The sequence below is a fragment of the Camellia sinensis genome, chromosome 11, assembly GCF_055761805.1.
Source record: "Camellia sinensis isolate YWXY chromosome 11, ASM5576180v1, whole genome shotgun sequence".
Classification (NCBI taxonomy): domain Eukaryota; kingdom Viridiplantae; phylum Streptophyta; class Magnoliopsida; order Ericales; family Theaceae; genus Camellia; species Camellia sinensis.
Window position 1 is genome coordinate 125,397,247 of NC_138971.1, and position 17,583 is coordinate 125,414,829.

Genomic DNA, 17,583 nt, shown 5'->3' on the forward strand with positions numbered 1-17,583 from the left:
GTGTCAAGCGCCATGACTTTTTACCTGTCTGGCTCATTCTCTGCCACGGCTGGAGAATCCTCGCTCAGAACATTTGCAAGGTTTAGTGTGGTTAAGTAAAACAGTATCTTTTGCTGCCATCTCTTAAAGTTTACCCCATCAATTTTTTTTGGGCGCTCATGGTGACTAAGCGGTCCTCCCGGAACAGCCGGAGTAACGCTAGGGTTGACCACAGAGGTCACAGCAGTAGGGGTTGGCAACCTAGTTGCCCCGGGGTTTAGATCCCCACCAACATTAGCAGTAGCAGCAGCATCAGTGATAGTTGTCATTTCTGAAAATTACACCAGAATATCACTTCTGTGTTTCCAGAAATTAAACTTAACCCTTAGAAAATCCCTCACATGAAAAGTTAATTCAAAATTTGTCTTACCACAAAGCCTAGAATCGAACATGGTCAAGAAAGTTCCCAGAAAGACTAGAGGGGTCACATCGGTCCCACTTAAAACTCAGTTAACATTTTGACAAAACTTTCAAGAGCATGTTGACTCTTAATCCGTAATAAATAATTTTAAGAATTAAATTTTTTTTAGGGATGAACTAGGTTAAAAGAAACCAAGGTCCAAAACTTTTACAAGCAATGTAAAACAATTGCTACAACAATATAAGCAAATAAAACCTGCTACTATAAATTGGTAAACAAACCAACTACATCTCAAGCAAACATGCTTCAAACATTTAAATAAAATAACAAATCCTTAAGGATTCTATTTAGTCCAAAAGCCTTTCCACGCTTAGGTATTCCTATTCAACACAAATGTTAGTAGTCTAAATATTTTTGTTTTTATATCCCAAATACTATTCATTTGGTTTTGTATTTGTTTTTCCATTCCCTTTCGCATTGGTATGCCTACAAAGAAAGTTAGTAACAAACCACAACAAAATACAAATAAATAATCTAAGAAAAAAGTAAATATAATAAATTAAATGAAACCATCTAGCCAACTATTAATTATATAAGTAACCAACTAATATGAGGTACCAAAACAAAATACAATTTGTAACTTCAAAATTAAATTATAACTTTAAAATAAAATTTAATAATCATGAGTTATTAATTCACAACAATCATGTAAACTTGTAACTCCAAATAAATAAATAAAAACCAAAAATTAATGCACACAATTAGATAATTCAGATTAATGCACCCAATTAAATTCAAATTAATGCACCCAATTAAATTCAAATTAATCATGTACACAATTCATAAAACTCTATAACTCCAAAATACATTAAACTAAAATTAATAGGCAAGAGTTACAAACCAATAACCATTCAGCAATTAACATATGCAAATAATTCTAAAAAAAATTTAATTATGTAATCTAATCTAGAAAATAATAAGCATGTAACAAATTAAAAACTAGAATAGAATTAGCATGTCAAAATTGTAACATCCATAAATTATATTTTATAACCTTAAAATTCATGCAAATCATGGTAGGGGAATGATGAACCATACGCATAGAATAAGATCATACTAATACAATTAAGTATGTAAATTATGATATAGCATTCTAATTAGACTAAGCAATTAGAGAATAACATTGCATAATTTACAATCATTGAATTTCCAAAGGAAAAACAAACAGTGTACTTTCTCTTTAGTACAGATAGTCTACTTAAATAACAGAAGCAATAGCATGCAATATGTCTAAGACACACATGGATCGATTCACTAGCAAACAAAAATATATTAATGTACTCAGAAGGATGGATTAGTGCAAGAAGGCATGAAAATAGTTTTATGTGCATACAAAGAAGCAAAATCATGAACCGGCAATTAACCTACAGAAAACGGAACAATGGCTTATTCATATAAATTACTTGAATCTCTAAAGATGCAAATTTATATTTTGTATCATTGAAACAATGATCAATTCTGCAACAGTTCCTAGTAACATTATACAAAGCTAACCTAATTGTCTATATAAATCTATTCGATCAATTTCATAGAAAATATATAAAAATCTGTTTTAAACTTGTTGTCCAAATTATGAAATTAAATAAATAGATTTATGAAAAAATCAAAATTATATACCAAGAACATATGCTGATAATTACAACTAAATTACAATAGAAATACATAATACAATAAAACGGTAAAGAAACCAAATCGAAGCCTGCACGGTAGCAGTTTCCTTAAAACAGATTTCGCCGCCTCACGGGTCAAGTGATTGAGGAATCTTGGCATCTGTCTCCCAGGATACGACGGTCAAAAACCAGCTACGGCAGAAGCACTCTCTGTCTAGCTTAGCGAACAAAAACTGTGGTAGCACTCTCTCACTGTAGGAACTTCCTGGCAAACTGACTTGTAAAATGGAAGCAAAAATTTATATATTGAGACTTGACATGAGGGTCTCAATTTATACATGTATAGGGAGAGAAGAAGAGCCTCCAGCCTTTAAGGCTGGTCATTAAAACACCATTAACCAACATCTATAGCCCCTTTTCAAAAAGTTGAATAGTTTGGATGTCCAAAGGATTTAAACCTTTTAGCCAAGAAAAATGATTTAAATACCCTTTAAAATCTCATTCATGAATCTAACATCACGAGGCAATTTCTTGGCAATTTCTTATTCAATTCTCAATGATTTTTGGCCCACTTAGACCCAACACAATAGATGGTTGGGATCCACTTTAATATTTAATTAAAGCCACCACACTTTAATATTAAATTAAAGTCACCAAAAAAACTATTTTTTCCAACAACTTTTCTAGCCATCGACAGTCAAACAACATTGAGTAAAAAAAAAAAAAAAATTATACTTAAAGATAATTATTTATTCTTCTTACCAAATAATTGCATTAATCACATCGTTACATACAAAACGAAACAATCATAGGATCTAATGCCATACACTCCCTTAGAAATGGATTTCTTAACAATTTTTTCTATAATTTTTAAAATTAGGAAATTTACTAGAGATTACTTTTTAACTGGTTGAGATAACTTGTGCATCACTTAAACATTATAGAAAAATGCTTGGGAGCACTAAGTGCTCCCACTAATTAGGTGGCAGTGGGTCCCGTCATTAATGATGTGATGTTTTGGTCTTAGAATTGTAGTTTTGTTTTTTTTTTTACTTTTTTAATGCATTAGTGCTATTAGTGGTGATGTTTTTTAGTGGGATGAATTATTGTTGAACATCATAATATCAAAATAATATTACTGTTCGAAATGTTGCTTCTCCTGAGCATGTAACTGAAATACCTGGACAACTCATTCTTCTAAGGAATATGTATATATTTTGTTACAACAAGCAATCTCATTCAGACTATTTGCTTAAGGATAAGGATTGCCCAACTTACACATTTAACAAACTTTACTATATATAGAGATAATATTCTTTTTGAAGTGCGCCTATCCATACAATATTCTTAGCAATCTGATTTTTTTTTTTAAAAATCTACCATCTTTAATGATATTGGTTTTAATGTAAATTTCTCAATGAGTCAGCAGTGGTATTGTATGAAGCTTTTCACCTCCTATCTTCACAGGCCTGTTCTCCGCACCAAAAGCTCCACGAGGTATGTATCCGTCTCTCTCTTTCTCTCTCATAGCTATATATGTGCCACGCTCGTAGCTTCTGTCCAATTTACGTGAAGAGGGCGTTTTACATGAATCTTGAAATTAATCAAGGTGCACTTAAGTTAGTCTGAACATTCGGTCAAAAAAAAAAAAAAAAGCTTGGTTGTGCTGGTGGCCTAGTCTTTTCTTCTACTATATATGTTTGGATATTAAGGGGAGAAAGAAATGATTTGTTAAGTTTGGAGGGAAAAGAAAAAAAAAAGAAAAAGAAGAGATTGTGATTTTTGTCCTTTTTATTTGGTTAAATTAAGAAAAAACAAAAAAGATTCCAATTTATCTTCAATTTTATTTTGATAGACTACAAAAAATAAAATAAAAGAAACTCTTACAAGTTATATTACTAAAATAACTTTTTTTACTTATATTTCTTTAGTACTTAGATGGACAATTTTGATATTATATAAAATTAATAATCATTCCAAATTTAGAAAGATTCAAAAAGCAAGTTGGAAGAGAAATGAATTTTTCTCTATTTATGTCCATTTCTTCTCACTTCTCTTCTCTTTAGTATTTTAAACAAGTAATTAAGAATGGGAGAAATCAATTTCTTTCATTTTCTGTCAAAATCAATCAATCCAAACGGATTGTAAGGCTATTACAATTTAAAGTTGTTATTGAATATTTTGTAGTAAGCAATTATATATTGATATTGATTTCCAGCGTCCAATATGTGGATTAGAGTTGCGGAAAACTTTTAAGGGTTGGCTGGGTGGTAAGGTCTTGAGTTTTAAGGGTGTGCTCCCTCCAAGTTTTAGGATCAAAACTTCTTAAGTATTAACAATTTTTTGGAGCCATCGGATTGGAAAAAAATTCTTGAATTAACTGTAGTGTATTTACGGAAAATTTCTTATTGAGAACTTGTGCACCTTTGAGAATTAGCCGAGTTTTGAACTGACACTTATGCCAATAAAAAAAATTTGTGTATTAGAGTTAATGCTTCTCTATTTTAAATTAGGTTAACCAACTGGGCTAATTCAATTAAACATCCTTGCATACTTTCAATTGAGAGGTCAAGTCTTATTATGACGCTTTCTTGTATTGATGTAGTTGTTAAAATTGTTTGTTGTTTTTTAATGGTGGTCCGAGTTGTTTATAGATAATCATCTATCGATTGACAAAATAAATAAATAAATTAGGTTGTTTTATGCTTTTAAAAAAATTCCATGTTTAAATTTTCATAGAGTAAAACTTTTTAGTTTGGTGTAATTAACTAATTCGTAAATTATTGTCTTATTATATATTTTGATGTAGCATGTGGGTTTGGATTTTTTTAAGGGAGAAATACATATTAGTGCCGATTAGGGAAAATATTTATAAAAAATAAAAAATAATATAAATATTAATAATTAAAATCATTATCTTTTTCACATTTGTATAATAATTTTTCAAAATCCACTCTAAATAGTAAATTTCCCTTTTTTTTAACCTTTATTGTGAGCGTGCATGTTATGTTAAGTTATGTTATTTCTAGAAGATTATTTTTTTATTCAATAGCTATTTTTAATATAAGAATAAGGTTATAATAAATGGTAAATGGAAAATGGTAACAAGTGTATCTGTAATATTGAATTTTGTGTAAAAAAATATTTTTAAATTAGTGAAAAAAAAACTATAAATTGAATAAAAGATTATTTTAAAATTAGTAAAAATTGTCTTGTATTTTGCATATGAAAGTCTAACTATTTATATTATTTATGTAAAACTTATGTTATTAATTTTTTTCATATCCCGTGTATAACACAGGTTACCACTAGTAAAAATATATATAACAATTGGATAGTTTTGGACACTTGGGCCATTAATCTAATTTTATAACTTTTTAGGCAATAACTCCAAACTTTAATATTTTGAGAGACCATACAGATAAGAATAATAACAATTTAAAAGATGATATGATCTTTACCTATTTGTCCACTATTTCAGTTATCAATTATTTGTTCACTTATTTGTCTAATATGACTTATCTATTTACGGGTTACCTATCTATTTACATATTTATCCACCTAATATACCTATTTGCCTATATCACTACCACCAACCGCAACTGGCCACCTCCAGCAACTTTTCTGGCCACCGGCGGTCAAACAACAACGAGTAAAAATAAAAAAAAAATTATACTTAAAGATAATAATTTATTCTTCTCACCAAATAATTACATTAATCACATTGTTACATACAAAATGAAACAATCATAGGATCTAATGCCATACACTCCCTTAGAAATGGATTTCTCAACAAATTTTTCGATAATTTTTAAAATTATGAAATTTACTAGAGATTACTTTTTCACTGGTTGAGATAACTTGTGCATCACTCAAACATCATAATATCAAAATAATATTACAGTTCGAAATGTTGCTTCTCCTGAGCATGTAACTGAAATACCTGGACAACTCATTCTTCAAAGGAATATGTATATATTTTGTTACAACAAGCTATCTCATTCAGACTATTTGCTTAAGGATAAGGATTGCCCAACTTTCACTTTAACAAACTTTACTATATATAGAGATAATATTCTTTTTGAAGTGCGCCTATCTATACAATATTCTTAGCAATCTGATTTTAAAAAAAAAAAAATTACCTTCTTTAATGATATTGGTTTAATGTAAATTTCTCAATGAGTCAGCAGTTGTATTGTATGAAGCTTTTCACCTCCCATCTTCACAGGCCTGTTCTCCACACCAAAAGCTCCACAAGGTATGTATCCATCTCTCTCTCTCTCTCATAGCTATATATGTGCCACGCTCGTGGGTTCTGCCCAATCCAGATGGAGAGGGCCATTTACATGAGTAACAGAATTAATCGAGATGCATGCAAGTTAGTCTGACACCTGGTCATAAAAAAAAAAACAAAAAAACAAAAAACTTTGTTGTGCTGGTGGCCTAGTCTTTTCTTCTACTATATATGTTTGGCTATTAAGGGGAGAAAGAAATGATTTGTTAAATTAGGAGGGAAAATAAAAGAAAAGAAGAGATTGTGATTTTTGTCCTATTGTTTGGTTAAACTAAGAAAAATAAAAAAAGATACCGGTTTATCTTCAATTTTATTTCGATAGACTACATAAAATAAAATAAACTCTTACAAGTTATATTATCAAAATAACCTTTTATGCTTATATTTCTTTAGTACTTAGATGGACAATTTTGATATTTTATAAAATTAATAATCGTTCCAAATTTAGAGAGATTCAAAAAGCAAGTTGTAAGAGAAATGAATTTGTCTCTATTTATATCCATTTCTTCTCACTTCTCTTCTCTTTAGTATTTTAAACAAGTAATTAAGAATGGGGGAAATCCATTTCTTTCATTTTCTCTCATAATCAATCAATCCAAACGGATTGTATGGTTATTACAATTTAAAGCTGTTGAATATTTTGTAGCAAGCAATTATATATTGATATTGATTTCAAGCGTGCAACATGTGGATTAGAGTTGCGGGAAACTTCTAAGGGTTGGCCTAGTGGTAAGATCTTGAGTTTTAGGAGTGTGCTCCCTCTAAGGTTTAGGGATCAAAACTTTTTAGATGTTAACAATCCTTTAGGGCCATCAGATTGGGAGAAAACACTTGAATTAATTGTAGTGCACTTACGGAAAATTTCTTACGGTGGGCTTGTGCACCTCTGAGAATTAGTCGAGTTTTGAACCAACACCCTGATGCCAATAAATAAATAAATAAATAATGTGTGTTAGAGTTAATGTTTCTCTATTTAAATTTGGGTAAGTTTGGGTGTGGTCCTGCAGGTGGATGGATAAGGTGGGCTGTTATGTCCTGCAGTAGGTTTCTTATGCCAACTCAAGGGCTGTGATGGTCTGAATTGGTGTGAGTCCTGGGAGTCCTGGGAGTGTTTCAGGTAGAACAAAATTCTGTTGGTTGCTTAAGGACCTCTCTTAATAGTGGTGATAATAGAGAGAGGTTCGAGAGTGTTATGCTGGGTTTGGGTGATTGCAAGGTCTTTTTGTATTTTGGTGTTTGCTCGTTGGTCCCTCACCAACTCTGGGGGTGCTAGCAAATGATAGGATGAGCTAGTTTGGTGCCAACCTCGTTGGGATGATCTAGCCCATTGTGATGCCTTTGCACCTCCCTCTTGTCTTTATTGATGTAATTCACTTTGTACATTGTACTAGTTTTCCATCAATAAAGTCTTTTTCTTGCTGTTTCAAAAAAAAAAAAAGGTTAACTAACTAGACTTGTTCAATTACTGGGTTCAAGTCTTATTGTGACACTTTCTTGTATTGATGTAGTTGTTAGGATTGTGTGTGTTTTTTTTAATGGTGGTTAAGTTGTTTTATACATATATATGGTAGGACTTTCTTATACAATTGATTATCTAATTTAATGTAATTTGTTTATATTTATAGACAATCGATTGACAAAAAAATAAAACAAATAAATTAGGTTGTTTTATGCTTTAAAAAAATTACCATGTTTAAATTTTCATAGAGTAAAACTTGTTAGTTTGGTGTAATTAACTAATTCGTAAATTATTGTCTTATTATATATTTTGATGTAGCATGTGGGTTTGGATTTTTTTGAGGGAGAAATACATATCTGTGCTGATTAGGGAAAATATTTATAAAAAATAAAAAATAATATAAATATTAATAATTAAAATCATTATCTTTTTCACATTTGTATAATAATTTTTCAAAATCCACTCTAAATAGTAAATTTTCCTTTTTTTAACCTTTATTGTGAGCGTGCATGTTATGTTATTTCTAGAAGATTATTTTTGTATTCAATAGATATTTTTAATTTAAGAATAAGGTTATAATAAATGGTAAATAGTAACAACCGTATCTGTAATATTGAAATTTGTGTAAAACAATATTTTTAAATTAGTGAAAAAAAACTATAAATTGAATAAAAGATTATTTTTAAATTAGTAAAAATTGTCTTATATTCTACAAATTCTTTCTTTTTTTTTTTCTTTTTCTGTATACCCATTGACATTTGTTAGTAAAACCCACAATAAATTATCAAAATTCAAAACTAAAATGATGCTAATTTGCATAGTAATATATCATCATTATACTCGGTTTTGATTAATGCATACTTATGACTCACAAAATCATGCACTAATCAAAATCAATCATAATGAACATTTTTGGTGTGAGAATCAAACAAAACAACGGTGCTCATTTTAATTTTTTAAAAATAATTAATATACAAGTTGCCACATGGAGGTAAAATAAATAAACCTATATATATAAATGAGAGAAGTGTAATACGAACATTAAAGTAAACCTTATCTATATGAATTTATTATAAAAGTCGGCAGCCGTATAATGACTAAGGCTTCATTTAGGAACAAGTTAATTTAGTAATGTTTTGGCTATTTAGTTAAAATATAAGGTAAAAAAAAATTAGTATGTTTGGGATGACTTTTTGACTTTTTACGAAAAGATATGCAAAAAGTAGAGAGAAAACAGAATCTTTGACTTTTTAGTATGAATTGTTGGCTTTTTATTTTTTTTAGTAACTTTTTGACTTTTTGACTAAAAAAGTCACTTGACAAACGAGACCTAAGTATCCATAAATGTGTATGCACAGATATGTCAATGCTCACGAGATGAGAATAGGTCTCAACTGCCAACCCATAACCGTGTTGTTTTTATGGATAATAACTGATGAAAAGTATATGCCCATGGAGCCATATATATGTTATTTGGTGTAAGATTTGGTCCTTTTTTGTGATAAAAATATATTTAATGAAATTATTTGGTGAAAGGAACATTTTTAAAATATTTTTTTTTCCAATAGTAGCCCCACTGCTGGAAAAGTCATATAGACAGATAAGTATATTAGGTCGACAAATAAATAATACATGAACAAATAATGGAATCATACGTAAATTGATAGGTGAACAATAAATAGATAAAAAAAAAAATGGAATATAATGGTCTTTTAAATTATAATTATCCTTTTGACCTTAAAAATTCTAGAAATGAACCTCTAGCTGAATTGTATTTTGAAGATGCCCCTGCCACCAAATGTTGCAGTTATAAATGAATCATGAAAATTAATTTAACAGTACCTTCTAGGTTTGAATGCTATATTTATTTTTATTTTTTTTATTTTTTTTTTAAGTGTAGTATATCATTAGAGATGTTGGTTAAGAATCCTCCTGTCCAAATGTATTTAGATCTTCGATTTAAATGGAAATTTTTTGGTGACAAATGAAAATAAATAAATAAATAATTGACAAAACTTCAGTTAATGTTTTTCCTCGACTTATTTTCAAATCACAGTTATTCGAACTCTACTTATGATAAGGTTTGTAAAAGTTGATTTGAAATTTGAAATTCATTTGTTATGTAAATAAGTTAAATTTAAACTCATTTTAAAATTCATTAAATCAGTAAAATTACTTTGAGCTCGCTTGTAATCGGCTCGATTACTACTCATTTCAAATCTTCTTGAAGAATATATTTTAAAACTTTTTTAGTTTTCAAATCCAATTTAAATAATTTACTTACCTTTCTTAATTCAAAAAATTCGAGCCCTCTACACATTGTGATAGGAATTTTTAAATATAAAAATCTCGAAACATGTCGACTATATATAGATTCACTACAAGAACAGAAAAATTTTAGGTATAACTCTGCTTTAATTGTTGCATATCTGTGTGAACTAATTACAACTCTGCTCTAGTTTTTGCATATACGTGTAAACTAAGTACAACTCGGCTTTGCCCTGTGGAATTATTAATTTGTAACTAAAATTTTTGTATTCTTGTAGTCAATGTATTTATAGTCAACCTGCTTCAATTAAACGATTTTTCTGGAAAAAAAATTATTTAATACTCCTAAAACAACAACTACTGAATCAACTTGATTTTTTATTAATTTAAATAGTGATTCGTCACTCTTATGTTAATTTTTAAGAGATAACAAGACAAGTGTCACTACATAAATAAAGTAGAACATTACTCCAAAATTACTAAATAATTATTAATTGATTTTTCCTTCGCTAATTCAAGTGATTGGCGAGCATTTAGTACCATGTTAAAATAAACTTTTATTAAAGAGGGTAAAAAAATCACGAAGTTATTTTTCATTATCTAAAAAAAATCTATATGTCACATCAAAAAATTTTAATCACAAAAAAATAAATTTTTTAAGAGTAAATTGGTGATAAATCCAATTTAAAGAGGATATAAGGCATTAGGTTCCGTGGATATTCTTGTTGGAGAGACATCTCATTTGTAAAATAATTTGGTGAGAAGTCATTTTATTAGTTTTGAAAAACATTTTATTTTCGATTTTACTCCTTAATTGATCTATTGACTTTTTTTTATTATCCGTTCAAATTTATATCTAGCTGTTCAATTTTTTCCCTATCTGTTCAAAATCTATGAATTTCTCTCTCTATCTGTTTAAATTCTATGAGTTTCTAAAAAAAATAAAGATTTGATCTATCTATTCAAATTTTTTATTCAACGGTGCTAGGGACCCCAGCACCCTCACCTCCACATGTCTTGCTATGAGAGCAAGACTTGAAAAAAATAAAAATAAAAAAATAAATTGAGCCAATTAAAAAATAGTAGGGGTGGTGGGGTCACCCACCCCCACTGGGGTCTGGGGCATTTTCCTTTTTAATTTATAAATTGTTTTTCAACAATGATTCATCCCTCCTTTTCTCCCCACCCTCTTTGACCCCCTCTCTTTCTCATTGGTTACTTTTTCTTTTTCTTTTTCTTTTTCTTTTTTTTCCTGCTCCTCCAATCACCACCCGCCACGTGACAAAAGGGGTGAGGGGGTCCCAAGCATTATCCATTGTTTTTATCTGTTTAATTTTTTATCCCAAATTATTTTATCTGATCCGTTGGTCTACCCTCTACCCATAAACATGTTTTTGAACTTAACTTGGTCAAATTGCTGACTGCAAAAAAGTTTGTGAGAGAGCATATGTTTTGTGTGTGTTTCCAGTAGCTCTAGCTATAGCTCTAGTGTCCCCCTTAAACTAATTTCACCTGCATTACCACTACAATGTGATCATACAAGAAACAGTTTTCAACAATTTATTAAATGCTACTACAATCAATTGTCAATTAAAATCAAATATAAAGTGATTAAATTCATAATAATCACTGACAATTGGGGATATAGCATTTCAATGCTTCCTTCAACAGCAAATATATATACATACCTACATATATATATAGACATACAGACTAATATATTCATATGATCCATGATCCATAAAATCTGTTACAGTGCTAGTGCTGCACATGTATATATTATATATATGCATTGTCTAAAAAATCTGCAATCTTCTTCAACAATGGCGGTTGGTTGAAGAAGATGAAGGGGAGAGTCGAGATCCGATGTTGATTGAAGCCATTGTTGGAGAGGAGAGGGAGAGGGAGAGGGGAGAGAGATTATGGTTTGATTTGGGTTTGATTTAGAAAATAATATATATATATATATATTGAAGTGGTTTGGTTATTTCATAAGACATTATTCTTGTAGGCATAATAAATTAATGCATCGGCTTTGCATAAATAAAATTCAAAATTGAAATTTTCAACCGAACCCTTTTTTAAATATCTTCCTAAGTGCATTAACTAAAAAAATCCAAAAAGCAAGTATATAAGTACTACCAAAATTATTTTGTTTATTCACTTGTAAATGCAAGTAATATTATTTTTTACAAAATTGCTTGGTAGCTCGAAAGTGGTGGCTCCAACTTGGCCCGAAAAGCGATATTTTCTCTCTGTCCTCCCTATCTGTGTCTATAAGCTCAAAACGAACACAATATGAAACGAAATACACTGTCTCTCATCCCTCTCATCTCTGTGAATCTCTCTCGTTATCCCTCTCATCTCTGTCATCCTTCTCATATGTGTGAAGACCTTCCTCTGTCATAAACATAAACATAAACTCAATACTTGTTAATCAAATCAAATCAATAAACATAAACGTAAACATAAACATAAACATAAACATTGTTTTTTCTGAGCAAACAGAGTTAATCAAATCAACTTTAAACAAGACTCAATAGACTCAATACTTGTTTATTTTTTTCCTGGGCAAAATCAGCACCCTTCGGACACACAGCAGCAGCGGCGCACCGTTTGCCACACACAGCAGCAGCTGCAGCTGCAGCTGCCGTCGGCACACACAGCAGAAGCGGAAGCACACACAGAAGCAGCACCAGCACCCGTCGGTCGGCTCCTCTCTATACTCTTTGAACACTTCAATCGCCGATAACGGGTCTCCTCTCTCTCTCTACTGGGTTCTTTCCTTTTCTTTTTTTTTTTTAACTTCAAATGGAATGTGTGGGTTAAACGAGATGGGCTGTACAAATAAATGAAGATGTAATAAGAAATGAGGGTGTATATAAAAGTCGGGCCATTCTAGCCGTGTAACTTTCGAGCTAGGAATTGCAGTTGTATTTTTTAAAGTTAAAACAATTAATCAACCCATTTAACAAACAAAAAAAATGGAACTTGAACTTGGGTTAAGTAATCCTTAAATGACACACAATATGTAGTGATTTAAATTGAATATACATTGTGTATACTAACCGTTAATATATATTAAGAGAGCACAAATTAACAAAATCTTAAACCAAAAACAAAAAGTCAGAACTTCTATTTCATATTCATATCTCAGCCTTCAATGTTAGTTGAAACCTTCTACATTATTAAAAACAATGAGTTGACTTTCAATAGTATGTAAATTGTATATATATAAACTGAAGACATGTATGTAAAGATTATAAGCACTTTTTCTCTGTGCAGGAAGAGGATGTCGATGAATCCCCAGCAGTTCCTCCTTGTATGCCTCTCTCTTTTCTTGCTATTTTTTACGCATATCTCTCATCTCTCTCTTGCCGATGTCGGCACTACTGCCAGCTATGCCCCACCATATATACGTAAGTACCCACTCCACAATTACAATCAATCATTAACAAATCATAACCAATTCTTTCCATACTCAAACCCTCTGCATTTTAAAAAGATGTAAACGGAAATGGATTACAAAACTGAACACAACTGTCTCACATGAACCGAATTTTATCTTTTTTATAGATTCCGCACCCATGTAAATGACTTTCAATCGGGACAGGAATAAAAAAAAAAAATTTAGAGACAGAAAATCCTAACCCAATTTTCAAAACATGATTTTTTTTTTTTTTAATGTGTTGTCGTCGGGTGGTTGGATTGAAACAGCCACCGCGTGCAGCGGCAACGACGGTTCTCAGTTTCCGTCAAGCAATCTGTTCGCAGCAGCCGGAGAGGGGATATGGGACAATGGGGCAGCTTGTGGGAGGCAATACTTGGTGAGGTGTATTAGTGCAGCAGCACCAAATAGTTGCAATCCAAGTCAAACAATACAAGTGAAGATAGTAGACAGAGCACAAACATCGGCTTCAAGGCCTTCAAGGGGTGGAACCACCATGGTTCTCTCTACTACAGCTTTTGGAGCAATTGCCAATGGATCACCGCCATCCATTAACATTGAATTTCAACAGTAAGTTTTTTTTTGCATTAATCGGTAGGAGAATTTATAAATATCACAACATTATGTCCTCTTAAGAGAGTCGAACCCAAATTCTCAACTATCGAGATAATAAGACTAACAAGGGGAACAGCAGATATACCGATCCTCTTAAACAAATCGAACCAATTCGATCCGCCGTATTTTGGACGGATGCGTGATGACGAGCGGACAGTTACGGATTGATTTTTTTCAATCCGTCTAGTTTTAGACAGATAGTGGATTTAAGGTTTCTTTGACTGCAATTGAACCGCCAAACCGCGAATACCACTAATAATTTGTAAAACTTTGTGTTTTCAATTTATTTAGACATTTGATTTGTGTTTTCAATTGAAAAAAAAATTAAATATTCTATTGAAAAAAAAAATTAACTTGAATATATTTTTTGAATTGAAAATAATAAATGTATTATTTATCTATTTTTTTATTTTTAAATCTAGCTCTAAAAATAATAAATAAAAAAGATGATATATGCTGATTGGTTTTTGTTTTTAAAAACATATATAGATGTAATAACACAGAGATATATATGCAGTGATTGTAATACTTTTTTAAGTCTTTAACTGTAATACTTTTTTTTTTAGGAAATGCACAAATTGAATTATATTGAAAATTTATAAAATTTTAAAACGCCAAACCGATTCGCTCAATCCGCCAATCCGCTCAATCCGCATCCGACAGATTAGCGGATGGATGCGGATTGATTTTCTCCAATCCACCAATCTAACACACGAATAGCGAATTAAAAATTTCATGGTCGCAACCGACCCACGCCCATCACTAAAATACTTGGGTGTGGGCCTCCTTGCATTATTCTTCATTTTCTTTGAACATCGACGCTCTTCTATTGAAATTGTTTTCATTTTGCAGCATTCATAGTAGATTATTATTATTATTATTATTATTATTATTATTGTTATCCTTCAAGTTTTCATTTAGTTTTGTCCAAATCATATTTAGATGTCCCATGTCTTTAATAATCACGCAAAGGTTTGCATGATTATTAAATACATATCTAAATATGATTTGGACAATACCCTTTTATACATCGAAATTATTAATTAGGTCATGTTTCTGTTTAAATATTATGCCAAGTTGAGTGCGTCATTAGTGACGCATCTTTACAAACAATGAAATTAATTATTCTTTTTGCTATAAATAAAATAAATGCAACAAAAGTTTAGACTCAGAAGTTCTGTTTGATTAGGAGATTACAACATAAGATTGAAGTAATTAATTTTGGTTTCAATTTTTATTATTCGGATTAGACTCCAATGAATATTCTTTTTTTCGTCAATCGATAAGAGAATAATTATAAGTATAAAAAATATTATATCATTAAACAGACTATTAACCCACAATAGTTGGAAAATCAATAAAGCCTACCAAGCACAACCCTAACAATAACTTCACTATTATTTAGTCCAACTCCAAAAATAGGGGAGAGATAAACATCACCATAAAAGATACCAAACTCATTTTCATAGGAGTTAAACCCGAGACCTTACTATGTTACACAACCATGAGGCCAAATGCCTTGGTTGGTTTTGATGGACGTTCAGTCCAACAAAAATTGTGAATTGTTTAGCTCTACAATTAATGATTCAAAACAAACATATTATCTGAATTATATATTTCATACCCATTGCAAAACAAATGTGAACAAGTGAAAATTATTTATCTCACTAATCTAAGTGGATAACCAATCTTACATTAATTTTATAGATTGTTAATCCTTTCACTATTAATCATGTGAATCAAATAGAACCAAACAAAAGAGATTCGTGATTATTTTGATCCCTATAATTTTAATTGTGACACATTTACCTCTATAAGTTCTAATTGATTTAGTTAGATCTAAAATCATCAAATCTTTGTTCAAGGAACATAAACACATGAACTCTACATGTGTTCCACAAGAAGTCCACGTAAGCTCCACATGAATGAAGAAAAATCATGTGGCTTGGAATTTTTAACAAAAATTTATAGTTAAACCTAAATGAAACCAATGTCAAACCTCATTTAAGATCAATTGGTTATATAAATAAGATAAATTTAAATATATCATAAAATTCGTTAACTTTTTAAACCAAATACAAACAACTAAATACTCAGTTTGCCAAGAACTACAACAAAACCAAGCTACTCGAGGTTGGTATGGTTAAAACTCGTTTAAAATCGACTTCATAAATACACAAGTCAAACTTAAAATACATTTTAAAACTCATTAAGTTTTCCAACCAGACTCGAATAATATGTTATTCAACTAGACTTAGGTTATTTACGATTTTGTTAATTCACTGTATATGTTTATTTTCCTTAATCAAACCCCTTGGGGTGAGCTAAATAAGCCAACTTTTTGGCTTATTGTTACTATTTTTTTCTACTTACAAAAAAAAGTTTCTATACGCACAGTTTTCTTAGATTTCAAAAAAATTTAAAAAAAAAAAACCACTAAAAAAGTCAATACTAAACTCCATTATAAATGTAACAGCACAAGAAGCAAAAATTAATTAATTTATTGATTAATTAATTAAGATCACCCTTGTTAATTAAGATATTTGTCAACAGTCGAAATTACCCTTGTCAATTAGTAATTATTTTCAACATTCACATGAGTAATTTTAATGTACTTCCAAGAAGAATAGACAAGAGAGGGTATATTAGGTTTTGTATTTTTGTGTTTTCGTCTTCACACATTGACCTGACGGAATTTTTCATGTGCAGGGTTTGAAGTGGACAACAGCAAAAGACATATATGTATAATTCTATCAACTATTATAGGAGGGAGCTGATGATCGTTCTTTTGTTACTTTTCTCCATAGTCTCCACCTAGACATTGAATAATTTATATTAGTTCCTAATTTTTATTTTTATTTGCTCAATAACAAATGACCTAGCAAGAATAATTTTTCCATACACTTTCGGCGGAGTAATTATTTAGTATTTTTAATATTTTTACTATGGTGATGTTATCCATTCAATAGCAAGGAGAAATGATAGTATGGGAAAATGACAAAATACCATTAGTTAGACATACAATCACGTGATATTCTCAAAACACTAAATAATTTCTGTTTGATGAGCTTAGATTATGTTTAGTTCGTGAATTTTGGTAGGAATTTGAAAATGAAAATGAAAAGAGAAAAATTAGATAAAATGTGAATGAAATATAGCTATAATTCATCCACCTCTTTCATTTTTCTTTTCAAATTCTTACTTAAATTTATGAGCCAAACACAATGGGATTAAATAAGGAATTTTATCAACTATGCTTGTCTATTGAATTTCATCAACAAAAAAAACTTTCGTCGATAAAAGAAAAGAAAAAAATCAAACACCTTTTTTAAATTGGAAATGCATTTAAAAGATATTTTCCTTTCCTTGGAAAATATATATTGCACACCTCTCTAAAAAAAATTTAAAAAAAAGTACACAGTAAGAAAT

At 30.3% G+C, this 17,583-nt stretch overlaps 1 protein-coding gene and 1 long non-coding RNA gene across 6 annotated transcripts; one reads left to right on the forward strand and one right to left on the reverse strand.

Moving 5' to 3' along the window:
- The first annotated feature begins 3,388 nt into the window (after nucleotides 1–3,388).
- On the forward strand, nucleotides 3,389–17,057 carry LOC114308346 (EG45-like domain containing protein). 5 transcript variants are annotated; one of them, XM_082894671.1, is made up of 6 exons: nucleotides 3,389–3,567; nucleotides 6,299–6,328; nucleotides 12,673–12,846; nucleotides 13,377–13,510; nucleotides 13,809–14,109; nucleotides 16,864–17,057. In XM_082894671.1, the coding sequence occupies exons 1-6, from the start codon at nucleotides 3,488–3,490 to the stop codon at nucleotides 16,868–16,870; spliced, it is 726 nt and encodes a 241-aa protein (XP_082750797.1). In that variant the 5' UTR covers nucleotides 3,389–3,487; the 3' UTR covers nucleotides 16,871–17,057. The 5 variants fall into 5 exon arrangements, with proteins under 5 accessions (XP_082750797.1, XP_082750798.1, XP_082750801.1 ...); XM_082894673.1 differs by having other exon boundaries at nucleotides 3,397–3,567; nucleotides 6,261–6,328; XM_082894674.1 differs by having other exon boundaries at nucleotides 3,401–3,567; nucleotides 6,258–6,328.
- LOC114308347 (uncharacterized) lies at nucleotides 12,228–12,780 on the reverse strand. Its single transcript, XR_003645442.2, has 2 exons — nucleotides 12,644–12,780; nucleotides 12,228–12,491 (listed from the first exon to the last, which is right to left on the reverse strand). It is a non-coding gene; the product is annotated as an uncharacterized LOC114308347 (long non-coding RNA).
- Nucleotides 17,058–17,583: the final 526 nt, after the last annotated feature.

Bases quoted from the DNA above. Each gene is read 5' to 3' on its own strand.
- LOC114308346 (XM_082894671.1), top strand. From the start codon at position 3,488: ATGAGTCAGCAGTGGTATTGTATGAAGCTTTTCACCTCCTATCTTCAC. The intron at 3,568-6,298 runs GTATGTATCCGT...CCATCTTCACAG, and splicing joins CGCACCAAAAGCTCCACGAG to GCCTGTTCTCCACACCAAAA. The intron at 6,329-12,672 runs GTATGTATCCAT...GGGCAAAATCAG, and splicing joins CACACCAAAAGCTCCACAAG to CACCCTTCGGACACACAGCA.